This window comes from Chroicocephalus ridibundus, chromosome 5 (assembly GCF_963924245.1).
Source record: "Chroicocephalus ridibundus chromosome 5, bChrRid1.1, whole genome shotgun sequence".
Lineage (NCBI taxonomy): Eukaryota > Metazoa > Chordata > Aves > Charadriiformes > Laridae > Chroicocephalus > Chroicocephalus ridibundus.
The window spans coordinates 42,555,304-42,578,345 of NC_086288.1; the positions used below are offsets into that span (position 1 = coordinate 42,555,304).

General features: G+C 63.5%; 1 protein-coding gene across 1 annotated transcript; it reads left to right on the plus strand.

Moving 5' to 3' along the window:
• Window positions 1-310: 310 nt before the first annotated feature.
• On the plus strand, window positions 311-22,909 carry ATP6V1B1 (ATPase H+ transporting V1 subunit B1). The gene is made up of 14 exons (XM_063336552.1): window positions 311-467; window positions 11,501-11,556; window positions 13,636-13,734; window positions 15,267-15,360; window positions 17,514-17,591; window positions 17,970-18,109; window positions 18,997-19,098; window positions 19,292-19,389; window positions 20,237-20,360; window positions 20,581-20,731; window positions 21,232-21,314; window positions 21,554-21,658; window positions 22,260-22,389; window positions 22,502-22,909. Exons 1-14 carry the CDS (start codon window positions 365-367, stop codon window positions 22,666-22,668), a joined length of 1,530 nt encoding a protein of 509 aa, XP_063192622.1. The 5' UTR covers window positions 311-364; the 3' UTR covers window positions 22,669-22,909.
• Window positions 22,910-23,042: the final 133 nt, after the last annotated feature.

The following is a 23,042-nucleotide window of genomic DNA, read 5'->3' on the forward strand; positions in this document are numbered from 1 at the left end:
ACTCCCATCCCTGCCCCTATCTTTACCCCTACTCCCATCCCTACTCTTACCCCTACCTTTAGGCTTACCCCTCCCTTTAACCCCCCCACCCCTCAGGCTCCCCCCTGCCCCTACGCGCCCCGTCCCGGCTCTGCCGTCCCGCCGCCCGGGTGAGGGGCTGGGTGGGGGCTGCTCCCGCCGCTCCCTCACGCTGTTTACAGCCAACACGGGGCTGCGGCCGCTGCCGGAGCGGCCGGGGCTGCGGGCGGGGCGGCCCCGACGGGCCGGGACCGGCCAGGGCCGGTGTGGAGGGGTACAAAATCCCCGGGCGCTGCCGCCCGCCCCCGCGCCCTGCCCGGCTCCAGCCCCGGCTCCAGCCCCGGCCATGGCCGCCACCAAGGTGCACGCAGCGGCGGCGGCAGCCCTGCCCGCAGCCCGGGAGCACGTCCTGGCCGTCACCCGCGACTACAGCAGCAGCCCCAGGCTGAGTGAGTGCGGGGAGAGGCGCGGGGGGGAACACGGGGGTGGTCACGGCAGCCCTCTGCCTCCGAGCCGGGGGGGTCACCGTGGGTACCCCCGAGGTGGCAGGGATGGGTGGGTGGGTGGCAGTGGGGCAGACAGGGGTGGCAGGGACAGGTAGGTGACACTGGAGTAGGCAGGGATGGCAGGGATGATTGAGTGTCAGCGGGGCAGGCAGGGATGGCAGGGATGATTGAGCGTCAGCGGGGCAGGCAGGGATGGCAGGGACTAGTGGGTGGCAGTGGGGCAGGCAGGGATGGGTGGATGACACTGGGGCAGGCAGGGGTGTCAGTGACAGGTGACACTGGGGCAGGCAGGGGTGGCAAGGACGGGTGGGTGACACTGGGGCAGGCAAGGATGGCAGGGGTGGGTGGGGGGCACTGGGCCAGGGAAGGGGTGGCAGGGACAGGTGAGTGGCAGTGGGGCAGAGAGTGGTGGCAGGGATGGGTGGGTGGCAATGGGGCAGGCAGGGATGGGTGGGTGACACTGATGCAGGCCCGGGTGGCAGGGACAGGTGGGTGGCAGAGGGGCAGGGAGGGGTGGCAGGGACAGGTGAGTGACACGGGGGCAGGCAAGGATGGCAGGGACAGGTAGGTGACACCGGAGTAGGCAGGGATGGCAGGGATGACTGAGCGGCAGTGGGGCAGGCAGGGGTGGCAGGGACTGGTGGGTGACACTGGGACGGGCAGGGATCCAGGCTCTGGTAGCCCTCCATCCCTCCGTGCCCCCTGCTTGCAGGCAGGTGTTCTGCTTTCGCTGCCGAGACCCCTGGGGGGAGCACAGGGGCTGTGTGGGAGGGCACGGGGACTATTGTGGGGCTGTGGGGCTGTCACCCCTCCTGGGTCTGCAGCTGCAGGGGCTGCGAAGGTGTCACGGCCCCCCCCATGGACTGTGGGGTGCGTGCTGGGCAGCGTCCGGTCCCACAGCAGTGCTGGGGTGCACCAGGTGCCCTTCCAGGCGATGGAGCCCGTACTGACCCGCTGCAGGGGGGGCAAATGAGGTCAACAGCCCCGTCCTCCCTTGAAATGCAGGAGGGAGGGAGGGACCACCCGCCCCTGTTGCTGCTCCGAGTCCTCTCTGTGTGTTCACCTCCCCAGTGTGACCCTCTCCCTGGCCCCGAAACGGTGGAGTGCTCCTGTGCGCAGGCGCGGGCCCTGCCAAGGTGTCCCTGGGGTCAGCCATGCTGGGCGGGGGGGGGAGCTGGGGGCACAGCCTGGGCAGCGGGGGGGATGGGGAGGTGTTTTCCGAACGTTTCCCATGGCCTCTCCCAGCACACTCGTGTGCCAGAGCCTGTGCAGCTGGCTGCATCCATCAGGGAGGGGGTTTGTCTGTGTGTCCGTACTGCCAGGACTGCGTGCACCCATGGGTGCCGGCAGCTCTGTTCACCCCCGTGCATCCTGCTCGCAGCAGCCCACGGGACCTACAGGCAGCACCGGCCTGCCGGCTTGACACTGGCACCCTCACCCCCCCACAGCACCCCCATCCCACCCAGACCTCGGGAAGCCTGGCATCATGCCAGGCCCCAAAATCTAGGGGGTGGGCTGTGACACTCCCCCCCACCCCCCTTCCCGCCCCAGCATCCCGGCCCTGAGCACAGCAGGCTCAGAGGCATCAAGGACATTTGCTGTGACCTTTGTGCCTTCGCTCCCGGGTCAGGACGGCTTTGCTGTCACCTCCCTCGTCCCGAGCCAGGTGGCTCCGGGCTGCCACGGTCCCAGCTGCACCCTCCCGGCATGGCTGAGCGCAGCCGGCTCTGCCCGGCCACCCGCCCCGTGTTTGCTGTCAACACGGAGCAGGGAGCAGCCACCCACGGGTGACTTCTCCCCAGCTCACGCCAGGTGAGAGCCAGCCCTTGGCCCGAGGAGGGCCACTGGGTGGGCAGGGAGGTGGCCATGGGGAGCCAAGGCTGGTTTTTGTTCTATTAGGGGCAGGTCCTGCCCTCCCCGTGGACTCCCTGGCCCGATCCTGCAGGCACAGACTCTCCCTGCTGCGGCCATCTCTTCACACGCCCATGGGAGAGGGTTTGCTGGGCTGGGAGAGCAGCCACCCCCGTTGCCTGCATGGAGGGTCCCAACATGGAGCCCCCCAGAGCAGCCCCCAACGAGGCTCTCTGCCCCAGCTGGGAGGGGACAGGGCAGGGACCGAGGGCTGGCACTGCGGGACCTGGCTGGCACCCGTGGAGTGGTGGGTCGTCCTCCCCTGGCGCAGCGTGGGACCGAGCTCCCGCAGAGTCTCCGTGGGCTTTCCCCTCCCTGGAGCTCTCTGCTGGACCCATTTCGACCCAGCCAACCTGGCATGTGGCTCCTGCGCTCTTCCTGCCTTTTCAAGGCAAAAATCCCCATTCTCAAGTTTCTTCCTGCCTGCCATGACCACAGCCAAGTACTTTTATTTTAGAGGAAGCCATGTTTTGCTCCTCCATGGCTTGGCTGTACGGGCAGTGCCCGCTATGCCAGGCTGGCTCTGCAAAGCCAGACCCCCAGCAGCCACATCCAGGCTGGGACAAAGTCCTGCCCCGGGTGTCCTGTCACCACCGTCTGTTGGAGAGAGGTTGGAGAGGTGTGTGTGAGGAGCACAGGACCGTAACAAGCCGATGCTCTGCAGCCCTGTGTGCTGGGGGGAGCTGGAGATGGGGGCGGGGGGGGGAGAGGTGGGTCCTGGAGTGGGAGGGACTGCCCCAAAAATGTGCTGCATGGAGAAGGTGAGGGTGGGAGCCAGGAGAAGGGACCCTGGCAATGTGGGGGTCCTGGGGTGACATTTGGAGGGGTCTGGGGGCAGTATATGGAGACCCCTCCCCTCCAGCATGAGGGAAGAGGCAGTGTGGGGCTGAGGGCAGCTGAGCTTCTGGATGGTGCCATGCCACGTGGGTGCAGCGCGGCAGGTCTGGGGTCCCAGCAGCGCGGGGTCCCAGTGTGACACCGGGCACAGCAGCAGCTACATTATCCCCACCACCTTGATGCCCAGCAGCTGGAGCTGGGGGGAACTGGGGGGCCGAGCAGGGCTGCGGGCAGGCAGGGCTGGCTGGCAGGAGCAGGCAGAGCGCTGCCTACGCTGCTCTGCTGGGGCCGGCTCTCCTGAGAGGCGGGAGAGGTATTAGCAGCTGCTTCCTAGCGCTGCAAATCCATTAGCACAAGCGAGTGGAAGAAGCACATATCACCTCCTGGCCTTTGACTTGACCCATCTTTACGAAAAACAACCCAGCGAACAATGCCGCTGCCCGCACGTGGGCTCGGGGCTGCTGCCCGCACGTGGGCTCGGGGCTGCTGCCCGCACGTGGGCTCGCCGGCTGCTTGTGCTGAGTGGGGTGCCCCACACCCTGCCCCACAGCCTGGCAGGGCCCCACGGCACGCTTTGAACTCAGCAAGCACAGCCTGGAAGCGGCTCGAGGGCTGGGCTGCAAGGGGGTGGGATGGATGGATGGATGGATGGATGGATGGATGGATGGATGGATGGAGAAAGCAGGAGTCTGCTGTCAGCAAGCCCGGTGACACAACGGTTGTGCCGTGCGATGGCAGCCCGGGAAGGGGAGTTTGGTGGGACATGTCTCAGCTTCTCTGCTGCGTCCCGACCAGCCCCGTTAGCCATGGTGCTTGTCTCCTGCTGGGTCTGGGCCTGGTGCCAGCGCTGGGCTGGGGACCGTGCCTTTGGGAGCTGTGGCCAGTGGGGTTTGGGATGTGGCATTGCCCGCTGGGAATGTGGGAAGCAGGAGGAGAGGAACCAGGGAGATCCCCAAGCCCTGGGCACCCCGACACGTCTCTCCTTGGGGGCTGCTGCTGGGCAGGAGCTGGGTGCTGAGCCTCCTGGGGCCATGTCGGGCTGTGCCCTCAGCCCAGGTCCCCCCCAGCCTCCAGGGAGGAGCGAAAGGCTTGCGAGGCTCAGCACTGAGTTGCCAGACGGAGGAGCATTAAATTGTCTGGTCTCTTTGGTTTATCTTCCCTCGATATTCCCTGCCTCGCCCAGCAACTTGGATTCAGTTTCAGACCTGAGATTGCTCACCGGGGGCGAGACCCTGAGTCACAGCTCGGCAGAGCCTTGGTGGAGGAGTCCAAATTTAGCTCCACCAGAGGGTTCCCAGGAGCCCTGTCGGCTGCCGCAGAGCCCGGGGCTGCACGGCAGGGAGGGAGGGGACGGTGGCATTGCGGGGGGGCACAGTGCAGGGGATGTAGCCTGGCCCTATGGGGACCTGCAGGTGGAGGAGCCTGTGGAAGGTGCGAGCCCCTTATGGCCATTTCCTAAATGCAATGGGATTGTTTTCACGTATATAAACACATGGGTCGCCCGTCCATCAGCAGAGGGAGGTTGCTGGAGATGGAGAGCTTGCTGCTCCTGTGGCTCTTTTCCCGTCTCACAACTAACTGGCTCCGCTGGAACCTTGCCCCCTTCCCAGTGCTGCCACGGCAGCATCCCACTGCTGCAGACGGGAGGGTTGTGGATGCCCTGGAGAAGACTCCAGGAGCCCCTTGCCCTCTTTGATGGAGCTGCCAGACTGCTCAGAAGCAGAGCTGGGCTGACATCCTTGGTGTGACTATAGGAGGTGGTGGCCGCCGTGGGTTCGTAGGGCTGGCGAAGGGGCTGGCGGGTTCCTGGGGGCTGCAGCCATTGCATGCCCGTGTCCTGCTGCTGGCCGAGCCTGGGCAAGCCGGTTGTGTCTGTTCCCCGTGCTCCAGCTCCCGGTTGCAGGAGCCATCCGTCCATCCTACCACTGCAGCATCCCCAGCACCTCACGCTCCATCCCACCAGAGCAGGCTCCTCTGCCCCATGGCGCGTCGGGATCCCCCAGCCCCACAGTCCCGCTCTCCGTCCCTTCTCCTTTCCTCCTGGGGCCATCTCCTCCCCTCGGCTTCTGGAAAACCCTCAGCCCAGCTGGTGCCTGCATCGCTCGCCCAGGGCCGGGGTCCAGCAGCGCCGCTCCTTGCCGCCTGCCCCCACCTCTGGCCAGCCCCTGTTTTGTCTGATAGAAAATGCGACAGCAAGCCCAGCAATTTTTTTTTTTCCCCCTTTTTTTTTTTTTTTTTTTTTTTTTCCTTGCGTTGGCTTGTTTGGTTCACGCTCGGCTGGTCCTGCCATTCTTTGGCCTTTCCTCACATGACGTGCAGGTGTGTATGGGAACCCTCGGCCGCCGGGGCCCTAATTAGTGGCATAGAGTGCGACCCCCCGCCGGGCTTTTCACCGGCCCCGCCGGGCTGGGACAGGCCGGTGGGTTTGACAGCGCGGCACAAAGTGACACATGGCACAATGGGCAGGTTGCGGAGGGGGAAAGCGGTCACTTAGGGACTGTCGGAAAAGTCCCAGGACGGCCCTGGGCTGCCGCGCTCGCCACACGGTCGCCGGGCGATGCTGGCTCTTGGGGTGGGGTGGAGGGGGCTTGGTGAGGTGCGTCCTGGTGGATCCTGCCATTCCCAGAGAATGGGTCACCACCACGGCTCCGGTGCCGGGGATGTGCATCCCCTTCCATGATTTTGAGCTCAAAGTTGCCATCAGGGCCGAATTCATGCCCCATCCTGGGAGCACCTCAAGGGACAGCCTGGCTTTGCATTTTGGTTAAAAATTAGGCATACGTGATGAAATGGTGAGCAGCATCTGGGGGGATGTGGGATTCATCTAGCCCCATCTGGAGCAGCCCACGGCTGCCCTGCGCCTTGTGCTCAGCACGCCCAGACCCCTCTGCCCCATGAGGTGTCCGCTGCCCATTCTGTGGGGTGCCAGGCGTGGGGCAGTGCAGTGGAACCCCCGCTCCGTGCCTGCCAGGTGTGTGCTGGGGGACTCCGGAGACCTGTCCTGGTGCCCCAGGGTGGCTCAGGACTGGCTCCGGACCTCCTGAGATGCCCCTTCATCTCTATCCTTGCTCTGGGCTGGAGGGCAGAGGGTTTGGGGGATTTTGGGGCTATTTATGAGTCCCGTTTCCTATCTTTGCTCCAGCTTGGTTCCCCTTCAGCCCGCTCCATCCCGGGCATCAGCCCACGCGTGGGGCTGAAGATGGGAGAGGGTTTGGGAGGCTCTGACGGCTCCGTGCAAACTCCAGGTTCGTAATTCGGGGTAGGGGCTGTGCAAAGCTCATTGGCCAAGGTGACCATCACCGGCCAGGTGACAAACTTGTCCAAAATTTGTCCAAAATCAACCTCCATCACTTCTGCGGGGAAGGTAATACCCTCAGCAGGTTTTTTCCCCGTGGCCAAGGCTGGAGGAGGGATGGGGTCAGGGCTACATCCATCCCCTCGCCGCGGCAGACGGCAGCTCCTGGGGACCACCGTCCCTTCCGGAGGTCGGGAGCGATCCCCCGTCGCACTTTGGAGCAGAACCCTAAGGCGTGTGTCGGGCCGGGGGAGCCGACAGCGATGGCCGGGCTGGGGCAGGGGGCTGGGGAGGGCAGGGCGGGTGAGTGCTGGGAGCAATTAGCGGCGGGTGTAGCTGAGTCGGGTCCTCTTTGTCACCGGGGGCCCTTTCCCCCCGCTCCGGCCGCCGCGGTGGTTAGTAGTGCGTGAGTGTCAGGGCTAACGGAGATTGCATCTGACAGGAGCTGTGAATTTGGGGCTGGGGGTGTGGAAAGGCCAGGTTGAAAGACTTTTCTTTTCTCTTGGCCCTTCTCCCCGTGCTTCCCCCCTCCCCTTCACCCCCCCCCCCCGCTCCCCGGCCGTGCCCCCCGGCAGCCTCCCGTCCCCGCCGGCCACCGCAGCCCACCCACCCCGCCGCTCCTCCCCCCGGCTTGTTCATAACAGCTCAACGTCTTAATTATCTGAATTAGTGCTTTCCGGTAGCAGGGGGCTCCCCTTCCTCCGCCCCATCCCTCCCCATCCCTTTCCTCCTCCTCCTTCTCAGTCCTTCCATCCCCAGGACCGTTTGGTGGGCTGTCACTTGGCGTTACTGTCGTGATTTCCTTCTCTATCGCGATAGAGCCCTTCGCGGCGCAGAGATGGGCACGGGTGAGGGGGCTGGAGCGAAGCAACAAGTGGCGGGCAGGGGGACTCTGGCTTCGGCTTTGCTGTAGTGGCCAGGGCTGGCTGGGTTTGGGGCTGGCAGGCGTTGGAGGGGGTGAAGCCCTGGGGCTGCCCCATTTGCAAAGCCAGGAGCTGCGGGTTCCTTTGTAGAAAATGAGAAAATTTTGCAGGCAGATGCCTTGCATTAGATTAATTTTTTCATAGCGTCGTCTGGGGCGTTGTTTCACTTCGGCGCAGGAAGGCAAGCCAAGCCCGAAGGGAGTCCCCCAGGACGGCTGGCGAGGCAAAGCCCATGGGAGTTTTGTAAGGTGAAGAACAGGGAATCATGGAGCAACATTTTTTTTATCACCTTCCTATTAATTTCTCCATGACCAAGTCTGGCTGTCCGTCTGTCCATCCTCTGGAGGCCCAGTCTCCAAAATGCCTTTTCTCACTGGAAAGGTGGCCAAGCACTGGGCCAGGCTGCCAGGGCTGTGGAGCCTCCATCCCTGGAGATCTTCAACACCACGCCAGATGGAGCCCTGGGAGTGGCTCCCGGTGGCCCTGCTTGAGCAGCGCTTGGACCAGAAGATCTCCAGAGATCCCTGCCCACCTCCACCATGCTGTGACTCCAAGAGCAAGCCTTGATCATTGTCACTGGAGTTGGAGGTGACGTTGCAGGGCTGTGTGGCCAGGCCCAGGCCCTTGGGTTACATTTCTCCCTCTCTCCTGGAGATGCTGGTGGTGTTGTCACCACCCTACAACCCATCCCCAAAACAAAGTCATGGTGAGGAAGGAAGGGGATCTGGTGACGGCAGAGGGCAGCTCCTTTGTAAACAGACTGGTGTGATCAGAGAGGAGCATGTGGGAAAGCCAGCATTGAGACCCTGTGCTGCCAGGGACCCCCACGAGTCTGGGCTGGGGACCCTTCTCTGCCTCAGTTTCCCCGTGAGGAAATGAGAGGAATAGTGCTCCCCTCCCTGAGTGGTGGCTGGAAGGCTAATATATGTATATATGTATGTTATTTAAAGATAAGTAGGTGGATGGATGAATGGATGGGTAGATGGATGGGTGGACGGATGAATGGATGGATGGATGCAGAGCTGGCTGAATGGATGTATGGGAGGATGGATGGATGGATGGATAGATGGATGTAGAGCTGGATGAATGGATGTATGGATGGATGACTGGATGAATAGGCAGAGAGCTTGGCCGATGATCCAGTGTCACAGCCATAGGGCACCAAGCAGTGCTGTCAGAGAGTCCAATGTCCTTGGTGGGAGAAGACAGCCCAGTGCATTGGGAGGGAAGCCAGGAGGGTCCCGAGGGGGCTGGCAGGCATCAGGTCTAGGCTGGAGACCACCGTGCTTGAGGGAGAGGGATGAGCCCTGTGGCCCTGTCCCACGTGGGTGGCTTCCCAACAGCTGGGGCTGCGGAGGAGACACAGGGAGAGAAGAAAAGAGTCCAACAAAACCTCCCAGGGGAAGGGAAGCAGGTGAGGTGGCGGCGGTGGATGTTTGTGAAGGAGCTGGAAGGGGAAATAAAAGGCAGAATGGTCACTTTGGGAATAAAGGAGACAAAAGGCGAGGAGGTTGGCTCCTGGCGTGCCAGCCCCCCAGGCTGCTGAATGGGTGACCAGCAGGAACTGGGCGTAATTGGGAAACGAGGACAAGGCTAATTGCAAAAATGGCAGGGATTACCGGCACAGCCAGCGTCCGCTCCAGGGGGTGGGCTGGGCAAGGGAAGGGGGACACTGGGGGCCTGGTTATGCCGCAGGGGGTGACCCCGCGCTGGGCTGTGGGGTCGCCAGGGATGGGTGCTCTCTGATGTGGGATGTGGCCAGCAAGGGGCAAATGGGACCCAGAAATGAAGTTCCGGGAGCTGGTCGGGCTGTGCTGCCGAGTATGCACGCGGGGCCGGCTCCTGCATCCACGGAGCTGCACCGGTGCCTGGGATGCTGTGGTGTGGGGACCCGCATCCCGCTGCCGTGATGTGGACCACCCATCCCCGCAGCCGACGGGGAGGGAGGCCGGCGAGCTCGCCAGCTGGCCTGGCCTCTCCAATCCTATTAGGATCGTGAGTAAATCAGAGAACACGGTGTGAGAAGAGAGGGCAGAGGGATGAAAGGGCCCGGCGGGGTCAGCAAAGCCAGGCCCTGCCATGGCAGGCGTTACGGCGTTTGACACATCGGTAAAATGATCAAGGAGCGGCTTAAGAGCTGGATCAGTTCCCCAGCACCTGCACTCGCCTGGGAAGCTGCTCCCAACCCTCGCTCTCCCCGGCCTTGGGGACCTGCCTCCTCTTGCTGGGCTCGTACATGGGTTCATCCCTAGTTGTCACCCTTGTGCTCGACGTCCCAGGTGCCTCCCTGCCCCATGGCTATCCCTTGGGGTCTTCCAAGTCACTTTGGAGAAGTCACATCCCCAGCACCCTCATTTCCTTGCCCAAATGCAGTGCTGTGCGAGTCCCTGGCACTCTGAGGTCTCATCCTGAACCGCGGGGTCCCAGGCCAGCACCCTACGGCAGCTGGGCAGTGCCACCCTGCACTGGACCTGGACCAAACTGGGTGCCTGGACCTTGCCTTGGCAGTGGTGGCCCCAAAAGCCCATCCTCCTGCTCGGCAGCGTCCAGCTGGCGTTCTCCATCCTGGGGACTCCTCTGGGGATGAGAGGTGACTTCCTGGGCTGCTGTGGTGCGGGGGCAGCTCTGCTGATGTGCTGGTGGCTGAAGGTAAGGGCCTTGTGGGAGATGGAAGGGCTGTGCCCATCATGCAGCGCCTGGGCTGCTGTCTCTGCCCATGGCCATGGTTTTTGGAGGATGAGCTGTCTGTCCCTGGGCTGCGGGCAGGGCGCGGGGGCTGCATTGTAACAGCAGGGCTGGGACTATGAAGGATCTGGTGGAGGGAATGGGAGGTGGAGAAGGGTGGATGGGAAAGAGCTTGGTGAGATGGTGATTCCTTGGTGGGAAGGGGGTTGGGACCTGCAGGAGCTACTGGAGTGGCCAGCAGGTCACCAGGCTGTGGTGCCACCTTGCCGGGGCAACTGTGCCATTGGGATGGGGCTGCCCAAGGCTGGGGAGCTCTGCTGGTGCTGCTTGGTGGGGTTTTGAGCCAGGGAAGCTGGGTCATGGAGGGACATTGCTTATCCTGGATCTGAAAACTGCCAGTTGTGCTGTCATCCCTGGTTGTGGCATCCCTGCTCAGCGCACTGGGGGAACCCCGGGAAGGCAAAGCATCCCCCGGGCTGGTCTGGCTGCTGCGCTGTCACCGGGCACGATGGCAGGAAGCCACCATGGAGCAGAGCCATGCCACGGGGAGGCGGGGAATGACACGGACCTAATCCTGCCTTAATTGCGCTGCAGGCAGTGTTTGGTGAGGGGTGGCAGTGGCAGGGTGTGAACCACTGTCCCTGGCAGTCCAGGTGGGGACAAGGGAGTCACCAGGGTCTCTGTGGGCGAGGAGGGGGTTCCGCAGTGGGAGAGGGTGTGGGGTGACGGCCCATTTTTGGATGGAAACTGCCCACCCATCCGCACTGCCCACGGCCCCGAGCCCTTCTCTGCCTGGGTAGGATGTGGCTCTTGTGACTTGGTAATACAATTTTTTTTTTATTTTTTTATTTTTTTTTTCACAAAAAGGTGGTGGTGGGGTTTTTTTTAAGCAAAATCTTGGTGTAATGAAAAACTGTGCTTGGACAGGGGAAATATTGACTTGCAGAAAGTCTTTCAGTCTGCTGGCTGGGGCAGGCTGCCGTCACTGCCGCCACGTTCCTGGCTTTAAATGTGCTTCCTTTCTGCACGTTTATTTCTATTGAAATGTTTTATATGAACTGAAATGAAATTAATTTAGTAAAAGCGATGTTTCCTGCAGGATGGATGTTCTGGGTTTCCAGTTTAGCAGCTGCCAGTCACTTGGTCTGTAGTTAGGATAAGGAATAGGATAGCAGAAATGGACGGTGCTGGGGTGGGATGGATCCTGCCCTGCCGAGGCTGCAGCCCCCCTGGCGCCCATGGTTTGGGGGTGGCAATGCCGGGAGTGGGGCAGGAGCATCCCTGGCTCTGGGGGCTGATGGTGTGTCCTTCCCCCCCTTCCCCAGCCTACAAGACGGTGTGCGGTGTCAATGGGCCACTGGTGGTGCTGGACAATGTGAAGGTAGGACCCTGTCTGCTGGTGGGTGACGAGGGGACATCTCAAGGGTGTCACTTTGGGCTGTGCGGGGACCACCGTGCTGTCCCTGCCTGGGTTTGGCTGACAGCCCCCCTCCCAGGCGGGGAGGGTGCAACGGGGGAGCGTGTCCCCTGTCCCCTGGGCTGTCCCCTGGGCTGTCCCCTCCTCTCTGGGGTCTGTTAGCCAGCTCCGAGCTCCCTCCTCTGGACACGGCCAGCAGCAGAGCCCATGTGCCAGCCTGCACACGCGTGTGGGTGTGCAAATGTGTGTGTGCACAGGCACGGGGACGCGTGTGAGCGTACGGGTGGCCATGCGTGCGCTCTGCCTGGGCACCCTGCGCTCGTCCCGTGTGCCCCTGCACCCAGACACCTGCTGTCCCCTGCCCCTGTGCCCCTGCCTGAGCTCTGGCTCCTGTCCCCAGTCCCCTGTGCCCCTGCCAAAGCTCTGGCTCCTGTTCCCCAGCCCCTGCCCGAGCTCTGGCTCCTGTCCCCCATCCCCTGTGCCCCTGCTGAAGCTCTGTCTCCTGTCCCCTGTCCCTCTGTCCCCTGCCCGAGCTCCAGCTCCTGTCCCCCATCCCCTGTGCCCCTGCCAAAGCTCTGGCTCCTGTCCCCTGTGCCCCTGCTGAAGCTCCAGCTCCTGTCCCCCATCCCCTGTGCCCCTGCTGAAGCTCCGTCTCCTGTCCCCTGTCCCTCTGTCCCCTGCCCGAGCTCCAGCTCCTGTCCCCCATCCCCTGTGCCCCTGCCAAAGCTCTGGCTCCTGTCCCCTGTGCCCCTGCTGAAGCTCCAGCTCCTGTCCCCCATCCCCTGTGCCCCTGCTGAAGCTCTGGCTCCTGTCCCCTGTGCCCTTCCCCACTCTCGGTTCCATCCGGGAGCATGGTCTGAGCGAGGCCATGTCACGAACCCCAGCTCAGCCCATCCCCCCAGCACCGGGTGGCACCTTGGTGGCACCCTGCCTGTCCCTGCTCCTGGAGCTGGGTCTGGGTTCACTTGGGTGGGCGCCGGGTGTCTCAGCATTCCTGCGTGGCCCAGCCAGCCGGGACCCTCCGAGGGGCTTTGTTGACCGGTGGCTCATTTCTATGGCCCCTTTCATGCCAAGCCCGGCAGGATGGAAATTAATAAGCTCAATTAAAGAGCCAGACCGTGGCGGGTGTTTCCTTTGCTTTGTTGTCCTTTATGCAAAGGTCTTTACAGAAGAATTAAAGTCCAAAGTTCACAGCACCGGAGCCAGCCCCGGTGGCTGGGAGCGAGGAGGAGGAGGAGGCGGAGGAGATGGAAGGGAACACAGAGCGTGCTGGGCAGGCAGGGCTGGGCAGGCACGCTCATGGAGTGGACCCCGTTGGACGTTGTCCCCAGAGCAGGACCTGTCCCTCCACCAAGGGGTTGCAGAAAAGTCCCCTCCATCCACCTCGGGGGATCCCGGCTGGGTGGGGGTCAGGGAGGTCGGTCATTGTCCTTTGGGGGGGGAGGGGCTGCAGCCTTTGCACCCCACGGGTGCTGGGTCCTGCTCGCCCCTCTGTCCACTCTGATGCGAAGTGGTGTCAGTGTGATCCCCAACTTAACCTTTCACAGCTCAGGGGGGGCCTACGGGGGATCCCACGGCTCCCTGGCGTCTTGAGTGGTGCGGGCAGCCCGGGCTGCTCTGTCCCACCGGGGGGGCTGGCCATGGGTGGGTCCCCAAGGGGTTCCCGAAGGATGCCATCAGCTCTGGGGAGGTTTATCCAGGGCTGTGGATGCGCTTTGGCAGACTCTCAGAGACGCTGCTCTATGCAGGTGATGGGTCTGTCTGCTTCTGGTAGGGAACGGGGTTTGAATTTGTTAGTTGTCAGGCTCTGGGGAGCCCGCTGTGTCTGAGAGCACCCTTTACAGGCACCCTGCAATGCTGGGGAAACTGAGGCACGGTTCAGTGGCTGCAGGGAGTGCAAACCCCTCAACCACAGGAGGGGAAACTGAGGCAGCACTGGCGGACAGGCCCGTGCAGGCAGGGGTGCAAGGGATGGTCTGGCAGTGGGGAGAGAAGCCCCCCTGCTCCCCCCCGACCCATCTTACCCTGACCGTGTCCCTGCAGTTTGCCCAGTACGCCGAGATCGTGAACTTCATGCTGCCCAATGGCACCAGCCGCAGCGGACAGGTCTTGGAGGTGATGGGCTCCAAAGCCATCGTCCAGGTGAGCCCGGCGCGGCGGGGACGTGGTGGGACGGGAGGGATGCACAGGCGCTGCATGGCCCGGGGCTCTGTCCCAGGGTTCTGTCCCCCTCCAGTGGTGGCTGTCGCAGCCGGCAGGGCCCTGCCGGGCTCTTGTCCCAGCTCTCCCAGCATGGCAGGCTGCAGGACCGGTGTCCTGGGACAGGCAGCATCCTGCGGCACGGCTCCTTGCTGGCCCATGGCCCTTTAGCTGGAGCGTGGGGAGCTGCACCCGGGCTGGCGGGGTGGCAGTGGCAGGGATGGGGCTGGTACCTGTGCCAGCCCTCGTGCCAGCAGCTCAGGGCACGAGTGTCTGGGTGCCAAGTTCAGAATGCTGACTTCTGCACAACTTCAGCAGAATGCCGGGGCCAGATGTGGGCATGACCCCTGTGCTGGGTCTCCATCCTGCTGTGTCTGTCCTCCCCTCACCCGAGCTGCCCTTCCAGGTCCCCCCTCTGTGTCCCCACCAGGGAGAGCCTGGCTGGGTGATGCAGCAGCCTCCTTGGGACCCCCCATCCCTCATCCCCACATCCTCCCATTGGCCTCCCTGGGCTGCCTCCCCCTCCATCCCAGCAGGATAACTTAGGACCCTCCTGCCACCACCCCACAGCCACCAGCCCTCTGCAGGGCTAGGACTGGGGCATCCAGCGGGTTCCTGGGATGCCTGGAGCAGGCAGGCTGCCCCCCGAACCGGGACAGCCATGCCGTGGGGTTTCACCACGAGCACTGGGGCTGTTTGCATCTGTCCTGCCCAATTAGCCCGGGTCCCCCGCCTCTAATCAGCCCATCCCAGGGCTCGGGGTGGCTTCACAGCCGACCCGGCCGGGGTTCAGGCTGGCCAGCTGCCAAACCTGCCTCCTCTAATGCTGCCCGGACCTCTGCAGCGCCCTTTTAATCCTATTAGGGAGTCAGCCTCGGGAGAGGAAAGAAAGGGGCGGGGGGGGGGGGGGAGTGTGTTAAAAAAAAACAACCAAAAAACCCCTTTTTGCAGAAGCAGCTATGTCGGGGGCTGACCTGCACGCACCTGCGCACACCCGGGTGCTGCGGCCATCACCCGCCCTCGTGCCTGCCGGCATCCCCACCAGACGGGTGCCCCCGGCTTTTCCCAAGCTGGCCCTTCTCCCAGGGGCCACACGGCTCTAATTAAAGCAGCGATCTGGAGGTTAATTAATACAAACGGTGTCAAATATTATACCGATCAAAATGCCTTTGGTTTCCCTGCCCTGCCAGAGGCCCTTCTGCCGTGCTCATTGCATTAACGAGAGCGTGGTCCCCCCTCCCCTGCTCCCACCCCCCCAGCTTCCCCCCAAGCTGAAGCCCCTCAGAAGGGAGTTTTCTTAACCCTGGGATTTCTCCCCCTCTTTTATCACCTCACCCTGACGGGTTTTTCGGGTGAGCGCGGATCACGTCACCTCCCCGTGGAGAGCCCGGCTGCCCCCGAGTCCCCGGGCCCTCTGTGCCCACTAATCCCCACTAATTGCCACCCACCCGCCTCTTGCCCCGGGGTCTCCGCAGGTGTTTGAAGGAACATCTGGGATTGACGCCAAGAAGACCTCCTGCGAGTTTACTGGGGACATCCTCCGGACCCCAGTTTCTGAGGACATGCTGGGTAAGCCCAGCCTGCTGCTGAGCCCCGACACATCTCGGTGCATGGATGGTGGTGGGGTAACCCAGATGCAGGCAGCCGGGGAGGACAGGCAGTTTGAGGGTGTTGGGGTCTCCGAGTTTAGCTCTGCTGCCGCCCAGGGGCTGAGCACATCCCTGGGCATGCGCTCCGATCCCGGGAGAGTCACATCCAGTGTAGAGAGATGACGACTGTCACCTGCATATGGGGCTAAAACACCTCTCTGGGTCCAGTCTGCCCAGTTGTCCCAGGAGAAAAATCTTGGGCTGGACTGGGAGGAGGTTTCCTGGGTGAGGACAGGTGAACTTCAGCCTGTGGTCATGCCGTTAGCACCCTCATTACCTCAACCTTAGGAGAGCTGGGGGCTGCCCAGCATCTTCCCCATCCATGCTTGGAGATGTGTCCAGGCGTTAGGACGCATAGGGGGACTGGCCACCCCATGGGGACACCTGCCCAGGCAGAGCTGGGTGCTGGCAGACCCCCGTGACCCTGAGCAGCCCCCTCAGGGCCATTTAAGCTCAGTCCCAGGTCTTGCACCCCCCTCCCCAGTCGTGTTAGAGGCTCCCGAGGGTCCTACAGCCCCAAAGCAGCCTCGGGGACTCTCAGGGGTCGCAGCCGGTGACAGTGGTCACTCAGGTTCCCAGCGAAGGGACCTGGGCTGAAGCACGGTATCGCTCCCTGGCCGGGGGCCGAGTGTCTCCTGCAATCTCCTTCCTGTCTCTGCCGGCAGCACGAAACCCGGCCAGAGCCCTGCCTGCAAAGGGCAGCGGCAAAGGGCAGGCTGTCTGGGGGGGGCAGGTGTCGAGAGCGGTACGGCAGCGCACGGTGACGGACTGACAGGTCCCGGCTCCCCAGCAGCGGAGTGGGAACCCCCCACTCCTTTCCCAGGCAGGGCACCCCTGTCCCCATGCAGGGTGCATGCATGAGTCCCCCCAGGGAGGGGACAGGGGTCGGGCAGGAATGCGCTGAGTCTGTCCTGGGCTGTCCCTGCTGTCCCCCCCCAAGCCTCCCTCCCCGGCTCGGGGGGTGGTTTCGCCTCCCTACCCCCGAGACTGGGCTGGGGTCCCCCAGGTGCTGGCTTGCATCGTCCCTTCCCTTCCCTCTGCCACTCTTTGTGCCACGGCGCTGAATTAAGCCGCTGCGCGCCGGCGAGACGTGGGTGCCCAGCCAGCGCCAAGGTTACTGACCTTTCATGCTCCGTGCTCCCGCGCCCCGGCCCTGCCGTCAGCTTGATCCGCTCTGACAACGGCGATGCTTCCCCGGCCCCGTCGGGGACCAGAAAGTCCCATAGGGGCGGCAGTGGCAGGCGGGGGTGCTGGGGGGGCGGGGGGAGGCCAGCGTGGCCGGCACACCGGCTTCACTGCTATCGATCTGGTGTCTCAAAGCCGGCTGATGAGGCTGAGCGTGAACGGTGATGCATTGTACTGCCTGGCTCCCCAGTGCCGGTATGGGTGGGGGGTCTCAGTGTCACCCCGCCTGCATGGCATCCAGGGATCCCAAGGGGGAGGTGATGGTGGGTGGCTCAGATGGCATGGGGGGGTGTCTCTGGGGACCTGGCTCTGTCCGCTGGCATCTTCCTACCCTGGGGGCTGTGGTGTCACCCAGCCCCTGGGTGACACGCTGCCTGCTCGCCGCGTACAGTGACATAGGGACACCTTGTTCCCCTGCATGGGGGGCTGTGGGACACAACCCCGAGGCTGTGGGTGCCTACAGCCACTCCGGGTGCAAAATCCTCTGCTCCTCACCTGCAGACACCCAGCACTGGTACCCGCATCCTCTCTGAAGCACCCGAGGCAGCTGGGATGTCCTGTGTCACCCAAGGGTCCTCTACATTTCCCGGTTTTCCCCATGGCTGGGGGGGTGTACTCTGGAGGAAGCCATTCCCCGAGAGGCAGGATAGCCCCCGGGTGCCCCCACGTGCTGCAGAAACCCCAGCAGCGGCGCAGACCTTTGCTCTCGGAAGCACCGCTGCCTGTCCCTGTGCTGCCTGCACTGGCCCAGGGGACTGGGAGCAGGCTAGAGACCCTTCCCCGCAGCCGCAGGACAGGCAGCTGCCCGCTCGCAGGGCTCTGCGCCAGGCCGGGTCGCCCTCCCCGGCTGGTGGGTTCAGCAGGGCACCAGCAGCTCTCTCCTCGCAGGTCGGGTCTTCAACGGCTCTGCCAAACCCATCGACAGCGGTCCCCCGGTGATGGCCGAGGACTTCTTGGACATTAACGGTGACGTCTCTGGGCACGGCGTTGCTTTCCAGGCTCCTTTTACCAGCCGTGGGCGATGCGGGAGGGTCTTGGGGGCAGCCGGGCATCCAGGGATAAAGCTGTGCCCTGATGCCCAGAGCAGCCCCGCGGTGCTTCCCCCACCCCAGCTCTCTGGGGGGGTCCACCATCCCATTGGGGTGCCCTGGGTGGGGGTACAGGGGCAGGGGTGGTGCCCGGTGAGCCCATCCCACCCCAGGGCTGGTGCTGGGTGGCTGCACTGGTGCAAGAGCATGTTTCTTTTTTAGCTCCAGAAACGCTTGCCTAATTTTTGGCACCAACCAGGGTGATTCTTTCATTTTGGGGTGCCCTGCGAGTGCCTCATTCCCTTTCCTGCTCCAGGCCAGCCCATCAACCCCCACGGCCGCATCTATCCCGAGGAGATGATCCAGACCGGGATCTCACCCATCGATGTGATGAACAGCATCGCCCGGGGCCAGAAGATCCCCATCTTCTCCGCTGCCGGCCTCCCCCACAACGAGGTGTGTTCCCGTGGGATGCGGAGCCCCTGGCACAGCCTCACCAGCAGGTGGGGGAGAAGGAAGATGCTGGAGGAGGCAGCATGGGGGGATTCGGGAGGGCTGGAGCCCGCCTCCTGCATCTCTCCTCCTCTCCCTGCTGTGCTCTGCTCGCTGCGACAGGCCAGACCAACCTTTTGGCATGTGTGTTGTGTTCCCTGACACCCCCAGCCACACAGGGCGATGGGCTACTGCACATAGGACAAGGGAAGCTCGTGTTGCCTTGTGCCTCAGTTTCCCCATCTGCACAGTGAGGGGGTAAAGCAAACTCTGCTACGCCAAGAGAGAGGTGGGGAGAGGTGATCTGGGCTGATGTGGGGTGCCCGAGCCTGTGGGGCAGGGGGGGCTCAGATCACCACATGGACCCACGAGCTTGGGCAGAGCAGGAGGTGCTGGAAATACCAGCCTGATCCACGGGCACACCGGCACGGTGGACGGGCAGTGCCGCCCCTGCCTTCCCCGGCACAGACAGGGATGCGATGGGATGGAAAACCAGCCCTGACAGATTGGGAGCGACAGAGGAGGGTGGCCATGGTCAAGTCAGGGCCTGGCATGATGGGCGCCATGCCACGGTGAGGGGGCATGGCTGGCTGTGGTGGGGGAAGGCCCCGCTCACCCCCGACCCTGCGGGTGGGTACCCAGCTGCGGGCTGGGTGGGCAGCTGGGGGTGCTGGTGCCCGTCCTGGGATGCTCTCTCCTCTGCTGGCTCCTCTTCGTCCCATCTCCATCCCTGCCACCCCCTGCCCCTCGCTGCCACAGGAGCCGTATCCTGGTCCCAGGGGGGCTGCGGCCCCTCTGGGGGGGACTTGTTCATGGGTGCTGGCCCCACAGTTGTCACTGTCCCACTGCAGATTGCTGCACAGATCTGCCGACAGGCCGGCCTGGTGAAGAAGTCCAAGGACGTGGTGGACTACCATGAAGACAACTTCGCCATTGTCTTCGCTGCCATGGGGGTGAGTCGGTCCCAGGACAGGACAGCCCAGCTGACCTCAGCAAAGCCTGTTGGTGGGGAGCCCAAATTGCACAGGGCTTGTAGGCAACCTTGCTGCCACCTCCCTGCACTACCTTGTCCCCCACCTGCCTCAGTTTCCCCATGCACGAAGCCACCCCGCTCCTGCTGACTGGCCTCTCCTCCCATGTGGGCAGGTGAACATGGAGACAGCTCGCTTCTTCAAGGCAGACTTTGAAGAGAATGGATCCATGGAGAACGTGTGCCTCTTCCTCAACCTGGCCAATGACCCCACGTGAGTGGGCTCCATGGCTCCAGCACACAGCTCTCCTTCTCCCTTCTCCCTTCTCCCTTCTCCCTTCTCCTCCCTCCCTGCTGAGGACCTGATCCACCTCAGGTGGATCGAGGTGCAGGGGCTGATGCTGGGTGCAGCTGGGGGTCATCAGGGTCCTGCTGTGCATTGGGACCCCAAAGGCTGTGGGTCCCTCTGCTTCCCAGGGGCCAGCCCCGTTCCTGGGTGCTGTGAGCCCTGTCCTGAGCAGCAGAGCTGGGGGGCTGCAGAAGTGGGACGGGGGGGCCCGCATACTGCACGGTGCTGAGTGTCTCGGGCTTCTCCGTGTGCTCTCCTGGCACCCCCGAAACCTGCCTTCATGCTGGGACGGGTGAGCAGCCTCCAGTGTGGTCCAGTGAGGGACACCATGGGGGTGCAGGGGGCTGCGCTGGGTACACTCTGAACTGTGGGGCTGGAGGATGCCCCTTTGGCGGGGTGGGGCGGGGGGGCCCCCCCTTGGTGGGGCTGTTGTGGCCGTGCTGGGCTCTGGCCAGCGAGCAGCCCAGCGGGCAGCGAACGAGCAGGGGAGCTGGCACCAACGCTGGCCAGCTTTTGGGTCCCCCATGCCTTCCCGCAGCAGCTGGGAGGCGATGCCCTGGGTGGGCAGTGGGTGCCACCCTCCTCCTGCCTTGGGGACCCCGAGAGCTGGGGTCCCTGGGGGCGACCGATCACCCCTGCCAGCAGCCTGGCGTGCTGCAGGGAGGCCGTGCAGCTCAGCACCAGGCGGGTACCCGTGGGGCTCCAGGGATGCTCTGCGGGAGGGGGGGGTTAGTGTGGGATCTGGGGATGTCACCGCCCTGTCCCCTCGCAGGATCGAGCGGATCATAACCCCCCGCCTGGCCCTGACCACCGCCGAGTTCCTCGGCTACCAGTGCGAGAAGCACGTGCTGGTGATCCTGACGGACATGAGCTCCTACGCCGAGGCCCTGCGGGAGGTCAGTGAGCATCCCCCGGGATGCGCCCCCGTCCCCTGTGTCCTCCCCGTGTGGCAGGGGATGAGGACTGCCCTGTTCGGGTGCCCGGGATGCCTGGGGTGCCCGGGGTGCTTGGGATGCCTGGGGTGCTCAGGGTGCCTGGACTGTTTGGGGTCCCAGGATGCTGGGGGTTCTTGAGACCCCATCCAGCACTAACGCCACCCCCCCCCCCGTCCCGCAGGTGTCAGCAGCCAGGGAGGAGGTGCCTGGCCGCCGCGGCTTCCCTGGCTACATGTACACCGATCTGGCCACTATCTACGAGCGTGCCGGGCGCGTGGAGGGCAGGAACGGCTCCATCACGCAGATCCCCATCCTGACCATGCCCAATGATGGTCAGTCTCCCTGGGGGACACCAGGGTCCCTGCGGGGTGTGCGGTGCCACCGCTGTGCCTGCACCGGGAAACCTCAGGGCTGGGAAATACCAAATTGTTTTGGTTTAATAAGTTTTGGGGGATCTTGTGGGATCCATCGGGGTAATGGGGCTTCCTGGGATGCTTTAGGATTATTTTTTCCCCCTCAAGTCATCCCTCTGCCCCTCCGCAGCCAAAGCAGAGTTCTGGGTTTCAGCCAAAGGCTGTGGTTGAGGGGGACTCAGACTTGGGGGGTATGGGGGGGTGCGGGTGTGGGGGTAGACACACAGGCGAGTCTAAAACGGGCAGTTCTCTGCCTGGTGATGGGGGGAATTGGCTCTTGCGCACAACCGAAGGCCGGTGCAGCTTCCCCAGGGCCGTGCTGCTCTGGTCACCCCCTGGCGCGGGGCACGGCCATGTCCTATGCCCAGCTGAGCAGCCAGACTCACTTTCGGGGCTCACACCACCCTGCCTTCCCCCAGACATCACCCACCCCATCCCTGACCTGACGGGCTTCATCACCGAGGGGCAGATCTACGTCGACCGGCAGCTCCACAACAGGCAGGTTCGTTCCCGTGCCCCTTCCCAGCTCTGTGCCGTGGTGGAGTAAGGATGGATCCAGCACTGCCACGCGCACCGACATTGCGTGAGGCTGGAATCCACAGAAGAGCACCATAATGGGGGGGTGCCGAGGGCAGGGGGGAGCCCGAAGTGGGGGCAGCGGTCCCTTTGCCTGCGTGGGGTGCCCAGCAGGGCTGGCAGCAGGTGAACTTGTGTGTGTGTGGGGTCCCTCTCACCCTGCAGATCTACCCCCCCATCAACGTGCTGCCCTCCCTCTCTCGCCTGATGAAGTCGGCCATCGGGGAGGGCATGACCAGGAAGGACCACGGGGATGTCTCCAACCAGCTGGTAAGCGCTGGGCAGAAGGGGGGATGATGATAGGGGGTGGGGGGAGTGGGATCATTTGTCCCTTCAAAGCCCTCCTCCTCCTGCGTGGGGCTGAGATCTTGGTGCTCGTGGCCATGATGGACTCAAGGACTTAATTTTGGCACCTTCTCGCCCTGAGGGGGAGTTGGGGGAAGGGGGCGGGATGCTTTGCCCTGGGAAGTTGAAAGTCCAGGGGATGCAGAGCCCCAAGGGGCAGCAGAACTGTAGCTGGTCCTGCTGCAAGAATCCCACGCTGACAGCAAGCCGGATTTTTTCCATGCAGCGTATATTGTTATATACAATATAATTATATATAAATATAACTGTGGATGATACAGACACCAGAGGGCTTTGAAAAGTCCCCGGTCACACAGGCTGAGCCCAGGCATGCAGACCCTGCTCTGGGTGTCCCCAAGGTGCAGGGTGACACAACCCAGCAGCAAATGGCCGAGCGAAGGCTGGTGTTTCCCTGAGCCCTTCCCAAAGCCAGGCAGGGGGAAACCCGTGCTGCTGCCTTCCTCTGCTTGCCCGGTGGGTTGCACGGAGCATCCATCTGCCTGATGGCTGCCCGCCCATCCCACAGTATGCCTGCTACGCCATCGGGAAGGATGTGCAGGCCATGAAGGCGGTGGTGGGGGAAGAGGCGCTCTCGCCCGATGACCTGCTCTACCTGGAGTTCCTGCAGAAGTTTGAGAAGCAGTTCATCACCCAGGGTGAGGCGGGCGGCCGGACCCCAGCCCCGGCGCTGGGAGGGGGTTTCGGGACTGGACTGGACCCCCAGCATCTCCCAGCTCCTCCACCTCCCTTGCTTGCATCTCTTCCCAGGTCCCTACGAGAACCGGAGCATCTTCGAGTCCCTGGACATCGGCTGGCAGCTGCTGCGCATCTTCCCCAAGCAGCTGCTGAAGCGCATCCCCGAGAACATCCTGGCCGAGTACTACCCACGTGAGGCCAAGCCATCTGGACAGGGGGCGGCCAGTACGGCCCTCTAACCCCCCCTGGCTCTGGGCTGAGACGGTCAGCTTTGGGGAGCAGCCTCTCCCCCCCCACCCCCATACCTCTATGGACCATCCAAAGGTCCCTCCGGTGGGGCTGGCCAGGGTTAGCTGCTGGGGGGGTGGTGCAGAGGGCTGCGGGACCTCAGCACCAGCATCACAAAGTGGTGAGAAACCTCTTCTCCTTGCTCAATAAAACCACCGTGGTGACCAAAAACCCTCCGTGCTCTTGCACTTCCCACCCTGGCTGTTTCCTTCCCACCCGTGGGGACGCCTGGTCCATTCCCATCCTCTTCCCTGTACCCTGCGGGAGCAGCATCCCTGCCCAGCCCAGGCTGGCTGCCCCGGCGCAGGCAGAGCTCCTCACCTGG